Source organism: the organism of the source record quoted next (assembly GCF_019968985.1).
Source record: "MAG: Porospora cf. gigantea B chromosome Unknown PgB_NODE_142_length_34352_cov_116.861, whole genome shotgun sequence".
Lineage (NCBI taxonomy): Eukaryota > Apicomplexa > Conoidasida > Eugregarinorida > Porosporidae > Porospora > Porospora cf. gigantea B.
In genome coordinates this window covers 23,845-34,352 of record NW_027178676.1, presented here as the reverse complement: position 1 = coordinate 34,352, position 10,508 = coordinate 23,845, and the positions used below count along the sequence as shown (strand labels likewise).

Below are 10,508 nucleotides of genomic sequence, written 5' to 3'. Positions count from 1 at the left end.
TCCTGTGGGACAGGAGGTCGTAAGCGCCAGATAAAAGCGACTGGGCTTGAGACACTACTTGTGTGAGTGCTGGGGGAAACATAAGCAAGAAACAAACAGACAACTTACAGCCCTTGATAACCGCAGGACTCAGTTGTTTGACATTTATTTCCGGTGACTGCTCCTGGCACTTTGTAAGAAGCAGCAGCAAAGCTTACCTCCTCGATTCCTCTGGGAGTGGTCGATATCTCACTGTATAGAGCGTGTTGTCTCAGCCTTCTAACCATCTTGCGTGACCTCAGCCTCGCAACCAATCGTCGTCGTGTGGCTGGCGAGAGGGCGTGGTCTAAGGGCAGCGCCTCGATGTCCTCCACCAGCTGGGTGACGCACGTAGGAGTAAGCGATTTCTTTAAGAAATCCAAGAGAGGATTTTCTTCAGAACAAGTATCTTCAGTTCCTTCGGCTGTCCTTTCGCTCATTTCCGTCTCAGCCAGTTGAAGCGCTGCTTCAGTGGCACCTAAGTCTTCCTCCAAACGGTAGGCCAGAGTTTTCAATTGCACATTCTGCTGGCTAATGAGTGCCAGTTCCTGCTCCAGGTCAGTGAACTTCTCCATCTGGGAAAAAATAATCTGGGAAACCAATACCGCCCTCACCATCTCTTCTCTTTCCCTTGCGTCAGAATGATTTTTTTGTTCCGAAACCACTAGCTTCTCCACCACCTCACTCAGACATCTTTCAAGCTGACTGCTTGCCAAAGAGAACTCCTGGGATACTCCCTCGGCGAGAACCTCCACAGCAGATACGGGACCCTCCTCATCCAGAAGAATTTCAATTGCGGGCCCTATGAACGCCTGCTACGGAGTTACAACCAAGCATAAGCAGGCGAAGCCTACTTTTTTCTCCTGCAGCCCCTCGGAACCCAAAACCTTTCTGCAGTGCGTTAGTCGTATGAAAAAGCAGTGTACGTAATGGCTAAGAGCTGACTCACGTCGCTGAAGAGTGGACCCGGTGTAAGCCGAGCAATGCTTTGTCAAGGGCGTTAGCCAACGTCCTGATGGCTTCATGCATAAAGGCATATATTAGAATTCGACTCTCCAGTGAGTCTCGACAAGTTGGGGAGTTCGAAGTGAGCTGGTTTTCCCCCACTCACAAACTGCGCGATGAGACGAATTTTTTGACGAATATCGAGTGAATGCGAGTCGATCTGGTAGTACCTCCCCTCCCCAGCAATCTGACCACTTTGATCGGATCAGTGCTCAATCCGACGTGCGGTGCCATTAGTACGCTGAAGAGAGAACCGCTGACAGTTCTACCAGATATCGACATGTTGAGGACCCCGGAACGCGCTCTTCTCGTTCCAACTTGTGATATGAAGAGTGTTTCACAACACCTTGCCTCTCTGACTCTTTCATCTCACCTCAAACCAATCCCCCCTGTGAAGGAGCTGCGCGTCAAGAAGTCGACGGTAGAGACACTGCTGGCTGGCCGCCGTCTAATCAAAGAAGTTTACCGGTGCGGTTCTAGTTCAAAGCCATTCGTTCGGAAGACCATACGTATCCCCTTGGCGGAGCCTGCCATCAAGAAGAAACTCCGCTACCAGACCGTCGAGGAAGTACGCGCGGAAGCCGCTTCAATGACTAGAAAAGCCCAAGCGGAGCTGCATCACACAATGGAAGAAGGCGACAGCGATGTCCTCTTACGCAACTGGGGACCCGTTTTCGTCACCGATTCGGGATCAAGCGTCGACTACAATTTTTTACAGGATGACGGTGGCAAATGCCTTGATGATTACATCTTTGAAACAAGAATGCCAATCGATCTACTCCTGAACGTAGCTGCGCGAGCGGCCGAGGGCCTGAAGGAACTGCGCCGAAAAAACATCATCCATAGGGATGTCAAACCTGCGAACCTGACGGTGGAAAAAAACGGCCGGGTTCGGCTCATCGACTTCGACCTGAGCATCTCCCCCCTATTCGAGGCCTATCCGCAGCCAAACTTCGCTGGAAGCCTCTTATATGCCGCACCGGAGACGCAAGTGATTCCTGCAGAGAGCAGGTTCGTGACGTTCGCTTCAGATGTCTGGAGCCTGGGTATAAGTCTGGTTGAGCTGCTGTGCCCAGGCGGCAATTTCGATTTCAAGTACAAGTCTGTGTTTAAAGACGTCTGCGCCGCTATTGTGCCCCGTCTGCAAGCAACAGTGAATAGTAGGGACGCTCGCCGATGCATCATTTTTCTCATACTGGATATGCTCCGGTCCGATCCAAGGAAACGGTCTACCCCTGACGAAATCATTGCTATGGTCGCAGACATTCGTACATCCTTGTCATTCCCATCCTCAAGAGGACACAGAAGTATTGCTCACGTCGTAGAAGACAGTCCCGTTGACTACGCTGCAGTGAAAGAGCTTCTATGCCACGAGCCGAAAGCTGGGTCCTCTCGAGATGTGTCGCAAGCTGGGTCCTCGCAAGCTGGGTCGCAAGCTGGGTCCTCGCGAGATGTCTCGCAGTGAAGAACTGCTATGCTACTGCTTAATTTTCGTTGTTACTCGCTGCGTTACCCACTTTTCAGCAGAGGGCGGAGTGGTTCATGGGAGCCATCGACACGTCGATGCTGGGGATTTCTCACCCAAATGTGGCGCTCTGAAAGTCACACTTCCTCGCAAGGGCACCTTCCACAGAATTGGGCGTCATCAAGTTGGAAAACTCAAGAGGCCCTGTTGATTGTGAAACGGAATTTTGGTAACGATACCGCAATGCTGATCCTTTTTCTGTTGGCTCGTCTTTGCTTGGCCATTGCTGACTACAAACGTCACAGCTCGGTTCTTTTGAGTCGACTCAACAGTGACTTATTCCACACTCCCGCGACGACAATCCCTCTCCATCGGTTCCCCATGGACCTTCCGTCTCACTCGGGATTTATGCAGAGAAAATACAACTTCCACCCATCAACCCACGATCTGCTTTTGAACTACAACAACAGTCAGGTGGGACCTCAACCATTAGTAGTAGTATTGAGTACCATTTGATGTTTCCCTCAGTTTTTCGGCTGGCTGGGATTGGGAACGCCAGTTCAGGATTTTATTGTCGTTGTGAGAGTTCCTCCGCCGCGCCACTCAGTTCGACACGGGTTCCTCCATGTTGTGGACCCCATCTGTAAAATGCGTCGTCGGAGGCTGTGAACCGCACTCCAGTAAGATGCTGCTGTTAGTTGCTCTTCACAAGTGACTTCATTCTATCTTCGTCGCAGAGTTCAACGAAAAAACGTCAACGACATTTTCTGACATCGAGAACTCCCAAGAACTGATCCAGTATGGGACGGGTGCCTGCTTCGTCAGTCACGGGGTGGACACAGTCCAGTTTGGCAGTTTGAGGCAAGTCTGTGGTTACTAAGCATGTTGACCCCTTGACAGCATCGTGGGCCAGCGGTTCGGTCGAGCTCTTGAGATGTCCGTCGTACCTTTTGGAAGAATGCCGTTTGGTAAGTCGCGCTAATGTCTGGGAAACCAGACGGCCTCGTGGGCCTCAGTCCGCCCAACTCTCCCAAAGAGCTGCCCATCCTCTTCAACATTCGACATCAAAAGCTGCTAAAGAGGACGATCCTATTTTTCTTCATGTCGAACAGCAGCCATCACGCGGGTTCGATTTCGCTAGGGGCGGTGGACACTCGGTATGTGGCTCGCCAACATCTCCCATGATTTGATTCCAGATTTGTGAATCCCAACCACTACCCAATTTGGATCCCTGTGGTCAACACTAATTATTGGGAAGTCTCTATCAGCGCCATCATGATTGGAGGGAAACCCGTAGAAGCTTGTCAGGCGAAACCACGTCACGAAAGAGGGAAGAAGGGTGCACCTGGCCAGTCGGTGGAACTCAAGGGCCTCGTACCCTTCAGTCAGGCAGCGGTTATTCCACCTGACCGTTTTAAGCAGGACGATTTGGAGGAGGAGCCATCAATCAGGTACATAAAAAATATATTTAAATATAATTATTGACAATTAAACTGCGATAAAATAGCAACTATATTTTCCACAGGAAGATTATACAAGAGATGATGGATCATGAAGCTGAGAAACTTGAACGAGGTGTCGGATGTCGCGCTGCAGTCGACACTGGGAGCTCGCTTATGACGGCTCCCTCGATCTTAGTCTCTGCGTTGTCGGAAAGGCTGGACGTCAAGGAGGACTGCTCCAACAAACACAAACTACCTGTGTTTCAATTCGTTATGCGCGACATCGCTGGCCGATCGGTTGTGTTTGACATGTCTCCCGATGACTACGTCGTCGAGATTGACACTTTGAAGGACAAGGAAACAATCGACACCCTGAAGAAGAAGAAAGGTGGGAATGAGAAGGAAAAGAAAGGTGGGAATGAGAGGAAGGACGGTGGGCCCAAGCGTGAACGTCACTGCATGCTTGGCCTGATTCCGATGGATGTGCCTCCGCCACGAGGACCTCTGCTGGTCATAGGAAATAACTTCTTGCAGAAGTATGCCACGATTTATGACGCGGATAACCTGCTAGTGGGTTTTATGGAAGCGCAGCACAACGCGGAACCGAGTGTATGAGGAAGTCGCCTTCAAATGGTAAATGTGGTTAAATTACAGCAAAAATGCGGAAAATTATCAACCAAGTCTCTGTGGATTTGCCCCAGCCCGTTCTCAGACCATTCGACCCTAAGGATGGCGAGGCAGTTCGCAGCATGTGCTTCAGTCACTTTCGTGGCCTGTCCCTGCCTGCAGTCCAGTATTACGTGGCTCAGCACCTGACTGACTTCGCAGTGCTGACTCTTCTCGGCTATCTCTTTACGGGCGCTTTTCGAAAGGTGGTAGCGATGTCGTGCCTTTTCTTGCTGTACTTGTTCGTTCGGGCTTACTACGAGATGCGAGCCTACATTCTGTACAATTGTCCTGACCTGATGTCGATAGAGAAGTCTTATGCCGGAGCCTCCTCCTTCTGGGTAGCTGAGATGACCGGACCCAAAGGAACCCGCATCGTCGGCTGTGCGGGCATCGCGCCGTCCAGAACTGTAAGGTCTAATCATTTGGTACCCACACAACATCGTCCCAGACACCCAGCAGCGGCCAGCTTCTACGGCTGGTTGTCCTTCCTGAGTGCCGCCGAATGCGAGTCGGCTCTCGTCTGCTGCTCGCTATTGAGAACGTAGCCATTGAAAAGGGGTATGAAGAGATTCGGCTCCACACGAACAACTTGAACACTGCCCATATGAACTTCATAGGCCACCACGGGTATCAACTGGTATCCAGGATTCCGCGTTTGCTAATGAGAGGTGACTTGCTCTTTTGGCAGAAGAAGTTGACCGAAAAAAAATCTCCTAGAAGCCGCGAGAGAACGGTGACCGACGCTATGGGGCCCATGCTGGATTAGAAACGCGAGAACGGCAACGGATGCTGTGGATTCTGAATGAGTGAAGTACAATGTCTCGGGCGTTGGCGATCTTTAATATTCATGTCTTTCAACTTCAATGACGTGATCAGCTCTGTTTCACATTCATAATTGTGAATGCTAAGGGATACGCCATCGCGCTCGGTACTCCTGCGCTGGAGCTCTCGATCGCGGAGGGCTCCTCATCTCGGAAGGATCCACCCTCTTCGAGCACCTCATGCGATTCGACTTCAAAAGCCAAGACTGCAGAATCATTTGGATCCACCTCCGACTCATCATAGGCGTCCTTTTCATCTTGCACTGCTCCACCACACCCGTGCCAGAACACGGCGATGGTCAAAATCACGAATGCCACGAAGAGGAAACTCACCAACACGATGATTCCGATTCGAAATGACTCTCCAGCCGGACTTCTGGTTGAGGATCTGGCGGTGGATCTGGGACGTATGAGATAAAAATCGTGTATGTGGGACTCACTGAGAGGCGGGTAGATCTGTGGTTTGCAGAACGCCCTTATCGTTGTTGACAAACGTAAGTCCGCTGGGGCCACAGAAGGACAATACTTGCTCGTTGGTACCGGACACCAGAGCTTGGTAACATTGTGGAGTTTTGAGGCCGGTGTGCCGATCTAGCACCTTGGAAGAGTCCACAATGAGCGCTTCTCCCTGACAGCCGAGTCTGTGTAGTATGTCGGGGTCTCTGAAGTAGTTGCTGCGCACTGGGCAGCTGCCCGTACAGCTCTGGGGCCCCACCAATTTATTGGAGTCCTTCAGGCAACCGGCGATACCCACTCCGGCCGTGATATTGACGGCGACATCAGAACCTGGACACCCTCCAGCGGCTTGCAGAGCCAAGGCAAAGATGTCTTGAGGCTGCGAGGCCACAATGGTGACCTCAACATTGTCCAGAAGAGTACATTTTGGCTTCAGGTCGGAAACGGTGAGAGAATCAGCTGCTGCCAAAGGTTCGACGGCATCTACCGGCCCGCAGTATTCCCGAACAGCGGCGGTGTCGTTGTGGCTGAGTGCCTCGTAACAGTCGATGTTATGATTTCCCCTGTGGCTGGCATGAACTGGGGAAACCGATACCAGCAACCAGTCCTGTCCCTGACAGGGAAGGGCGGCCAATGAGAGGTTTCGGTGGTACAACGTGTTGGTGGGACACGACCCATGGCAGTTTCTTCCTGGTACGTTAATATCCTCCACGCAGCCGATCTGCGCGTTCTTGTCGGTCACGCTAATGGCATACTGGGTCGTGTCTCCGCAGCTTCGCAGCATGTGTACCTTCAGCAGCAACGCCCAGATATCCGCTCGGGGACCCATCTCTACGAGTGTTGCGCCTTGTTCCCCGAAGCAGTGGCCGCCGATAGGTTGTTTAGGGAGGCTTGGTAGATCGCACTTCTCGTCGACATAGGCGCCGTCCATCAGCGCCAAGTAGCACTCGTCGGTCGTTTTGCCAGTAAACCGCTGGCGGAGCGCATTCACGCTTACGTGGAGCCAGCCTCTACACCCATCACGCAACTCTTTCGGAGTAGCGAAGTATTTGTGGCTAACTGAACACTCGCCTTGACAAGGCACTTGTTTAGCGGCCTCGACTGCGCAGCCAATTGATGTGTGGAATTGGTCAATGTGGACTGCAGGCTTTGAGCACAAAAAGCCATAACGAAGGAGAAACGCCATTGCATCGTCGACAGCCCCTCTGAAAGCCATTGGCGATATGTCGCTGGCCGCAAAGCACTGCTGGTCAAGTGCGTCGAAACCAATGGCAGGGGCGAATAGGAGAAGAGGTAACATGCGAAAAGGTGCATCCGATCTTATCGTTGGTTGGAGCGTCTGTTGGAGCGTGACATTTCATCGGCGCTTTGGCAGGAGGCTTGATTAACGTCCATGCGTCACGGCGGAAGGATTATTCAATAAAGTGGGGTGGGAATCATGTGGAACATTGTAGAATGATTGGAAAAGGAAGACAATCGGAAAGGGACCCTCATAACGCCGTGTTAGTTAAGATGAGGCTGTTTGCTGTTTCGATTAATCATGTACACAGTCACTTGTCAGGGTATGCAATCTGGGGCTGCGCTGGCGGATAATAGATTTCGAAGGGGCCTGAGGGAGGGTACTCGTAGTTAGACTTGCGGCGCCCTTGGGAGTCAATGGACCCGTCGTCAGCACCACCTGCTCCAGCACCGCCGACACCACCTGCACCCGCACCACCGACACCACCTGCGCCATCAGAGCCATCGCCGGCACCTCCAGCAGCTCCAGCAGCAGCTCCGGCAGCACCTCCAGCAACACCGGCGCCAAGCAGAGCGGCGCCATCCACTGCGTCGTCGCCGAAGCCTGAAACCTCCTCGTCGAACGCCTCCTCATCAAACGCTGGCTCGTCGTCTTCTTCCTCACCGCCTTTGGCGGCGAAGCAGTACCCACACAGGAGGAAGCCCAGAATGCCCGCTAACCCCGCGCTGCTGACAATACCAGCCACGGCGCCGCCACCGATGCCACCGCCGCCACCTGCTCCTGTGGTGGTGCTCTCGTTAGGATCGGGTGTCGTGGTGAAGGTGGTGGAGAGTGGCTCACCGCACACGGCACGGAGGGCGTCGTTATCCCCGCTGTTGAGGGCGGTGTAGCAGTTCGACGTCTTGCTTCCGTGATGGTAGCTGTCCCGCAGGACTTCCCGATTGAATGTGCGGAAGCCGGTGCCTTCACATCCGTACTGCTCGAACATTGCGGCACTCTTGATGTAACGCGAGTCAGTGGGGCACGCGCCGGTACAATCAGTGCTGACCTGCGCAGGATCTCCCAAGCATCCAGCAATGGCGATGCCGCGGGCATCGACATTGACCCCGACGACTGGACAATTGGTGTCGACGAGGAGGGCGAGACCCCAAATGTGCTCAGAGTTGTTGAACACTTGCAGGTTGCCCTGGAGGCCAAGGTTTGTGACGCAGCCCTCATCCAAACCTGGTCCGATGCTTGTGGTACTCGTTAGCCCAAACGGATTGGTTCCACAGTAAGTGTCGATGTCAGCTTGGGTATCCGTGGAGAGAGCATCGTAGCAACTGAGGTTGTGATAGCCGGCATGCGACTGCCAAATGTTTGAGAAGTCAACTAAGACGAAGTCTGTGTCCATGCAACGATAGCTTTGGAGGCTGGCTTCGTCGAAGTAGTAATCTGCATTCGTCGGGCAGGTTCCTGAGCAGTTGGTTCCGATTTGCGTGTCATCAGAGACACATCCGATGGTCGTGGTGACGGCATCTTGTTTTACGGCAATCTCGGCGTTTGCTGCACAGAGACCAGTGGCCTTTGCGTGAAGAACCGCGGACCATATGTTAGCGCCAGTCGCCGAGGTCGATGTGGAGCCGATGGCCGTCGATGCGTCCAGACATACATGGCCCAACGGTTGAGTGGTGGGGTACAAGTCCTGCTCGCAAACGGTAAGGTCAGTATTCCCAAAGTAGAGGGCGTCGTAGCAAGCAGTGTTCTTCTGACCTAGGAAGCGCTCTTTCACTGCATTTAGGTCAACCTTCAACCAATCAGGACCCTGACAATCCTGTTCACCCAGCGGCTTCGGATCAATCCACCACGGAATGCGCACATTGCATCCAGAACCACACGTGGCGGGGTCGCCGTTGGATTGGGTTATGCATCCGATTTCTGTTCCTAGGGCGCTTTTTTTCATTACCAATGCGCCAGGTGGGCATCTGTTTTCGTTGTCCAAGAGGAAGGCGAACATATCCTCGGCATCGCCGTTGTAGGCGAAGGTAGGCGTCACCCGTGATGAGGCGATGCAAGAGGCGTTCAATGATAGCGTAGCAGTCTGTGCGGACGCTAGGATTAAGATCGAAGAGAGAAGTTGGCGCATTTCGCGAATCTGCGAAAGTGTGCTCCCATGTTTTCGCTAGGAAATGTGAACTGTCAAACTATCTTGCCACACGACAGAATATCAACCACAAACACACCCTTGGGACGTGAGTACGCCCACCGCACTCCAGAGTAGCAAATAAATCGGCGGACGCTGTGTGCGAGGGGGCTCCGGCCGTCTCGAGAATGGTTTCCAGCCCCACAATGAATCAACAGCGGACAGCAGCGACGGCGAGCGCGCTTAGCGCCCTCCACTGTCACAGCCTGCTGGTACAAAAGCTTCAAATGCTCAAGCAGGGTGTGAACCGCAAGATCCGTAGACAGTCCGTGCAAGTCTATATGTAGGCACATCTCGTCTGAAGTCGGATTGATGTGAGTCTGGAGAACCTCAGACAACGGCCCTCGGCGGTCATTATGCCGACTGTTGTTCAACTTGAACACCTCCAGCTCGACATCTCTTCTCCGCTTCAGCATCGCCTCCCTTGCCCGCGTGTGGTTGATGAGATCATTAGACGCACACCGCTCTAGGGTTTCCCGGGCTCTTTCAAATAGGGAAAAGGATGGACAATCCTCCATGACAAACTGACCGGCGTTAAAATGATTCGGCCATTTGAATCTTTGGAGCTTTTTGTCCGGTGGGACGTATTTCTCGTCGCTCATTCTTCTTTGGCGCGGGGATTTGGTATACCGCACAGGGCGGTTGTTGCAGTTAACGGTCGCTTCTTTTGATGGATCAGGATTAGGATTGACACGGGTGTGCATCAACTTAAGTGCCATCTCAAGGGCAACGTCTTTCGTTGGGACGGTGTCCTCTACAACCCAGTTTACATATATCTTGGAGGCAAGTCGCAAGAGCCTGGACCGAAGTAAATCATTGTCAATGTCCCCAAACTTCTCATACATTACAGTATCTACAGCGTTCCGGATTTCCTCATAATTTGATCCCATAATATTGTCAAAGACGCCGTCGATCGGATTGTTGTAAGGGGTTACGAGACCATTCATTTCCTCGGCCACCTGTCTTACCTGCTCATCCACACAATCGTTTGGAAAGAATGATAGAAGCTCCTGGCAGCAACGTGGGAAATCGAACCTGTTTGTACGCACTACAGTCTCCACGTCAGCGGAATCAACAGAAGGAAAAGCGGCAGCCAACCGCGACAGCACAACTAGGTTCTCGTTCTGCCAAGCGCTCATCACATCGGACTAAAATTGCACGAATTACGCCGGTGAAAGCTCTTGCACAAATCGCGACCCAGCACTCCTTG

The 10,508-nt window shown here is 52.6% G+C and overlaps 7 protein-coding genes across 8 annotated transcripts; 3 read left to right on the top strand and 4 right to left on the bottom strand.

The window, feature by feature from the left end:
- Positions 1-104: 104 nt before the first annotated feature.
- Positions 105-1,043, bottom strand: KVP17_002400 (uncharacterized protein; the record flags this gene model as incomplete). 2 transcript variants are annotated; one of them, XM_068518619.1, is made up of 3 exons in its annotated part: positions 105-593; positions 633-830; positions 873-1,043. In XM_068518619.1, 3 exons carry the CDS (start codon positions 1,041-1,043, stop codon positions 105-107), a joined length of 858 nt encoding a protein of 285 aa, XP_068378639.1. The 2 variants fall into 2 exon arrangements, with proteins under 2 accessions (XP_068378639.1, XP_068378640.1); XM_068518620.1 differs by lacking the exons at positions 633-830; positions 873-1,043.
- A 128-nt stretch (positions 1,044-1,171) lies between these two features.
- On the top strand, positions 1,172-2,488 carry KVP17_002396 (uncharacterized protein; the record flags this gene model as incomplete). Its single annotated transcript, XM_068518612.1, has 1 exon — positions 1,172-2,488. The coding sequence occupies one exon, from the start codon at positions 1,172-1,174 to the stop codon at positions 2,486-2,488; it is 1,317 nt and encodes a 438-aa protein (XP_068378632.1).
- A 1,541-nt stretch (positions 2,489-4,029) lies between these two features.
- KVP17_002390 (uncharacterized protein) lies at positions 4,030-4,545 on the top strand (the record flags this gene model as incomplete). Its single annotated transcript, XM_068518605.1, has 1 exon — positions 4,030-4,545. One exon carries the CDS (start codon positions 4,030-4,032, stop codon positions 4,543-4,545), a length of 516 nt encoding a protein of 171 aa, XP_068378625.1.
- Positions 4,546-4,589: 44 nt separating this feature from the next.
- KVP17_002382 (uncharacterized protein) lies at positions 4,590-5,365 on the top strand (the record flags this gene model as incomplete). The annotated part of the gene is made up of 2 exons (XM_068518594.1): positions 4,590-5,006; positions 5,048-5,365. 2 exons carry the CDS (start codon positions 4,590-4,592, stop codon positions 5,363-5,365), a joined length of 735 nt encoding a protein of 244 aa, XP_068378614.1.
- A 106-nt stretch (positions 5,366-5,471) lies between these two features.
- Positions 5,472-7,176, bottom strand: KVP17_002403 (uncharacterized protein; the record flags this gene model as incomplete). The annotated part of the gene is made up of 2 exons (XM_068518624.1): positions 5,472-5,820; positions 5,861-7,176. 2 exons carry the CDS (start codon positions 7,174-7,176, stop codon positions 5,472-5,474), a joined length of 1,665 nt encoding a protein of 554 aa, XP_068378644.1.
- A 250-nt stretch (positions 7,177-7,426) lies between these two features.
- On the bottom strand, positions 7,427-9,241 carry KVP17_002399 (uncharacterized protein; the record flags this gene model as incomplete). The annotated part of the gene is made up of 1 exon (XM_068518618.1): positions 7,427-9,241. One exon carries the CDS (start codon positions 9,239-9,241, stop codon positions 7,427-7,429), a length of 1,815 nt encoding a protein of 604 aa, XP_068378638.1.
- Positions 9,242-9,294: 53 nt separating this feature from the next.
- Positions 9,295-10,437, bottom strand: KVP17_002394 (uncharacterized protein; the record flags this gene model as incomplete). Its single annotated transcript, XM_068518610.1, has 1 exon — positions 9,295-10,437. The coding sequence occupies one exon, from the start codon at positions 10,435-10,437 to the stop codon at positions 9,295-9,297; it is 1,143 nt and encodes a 380-aa protein (XP_068378630.1).
- Between the last annotated feature and the right edge of the window lie 71 nt (positions 10,438-10,508).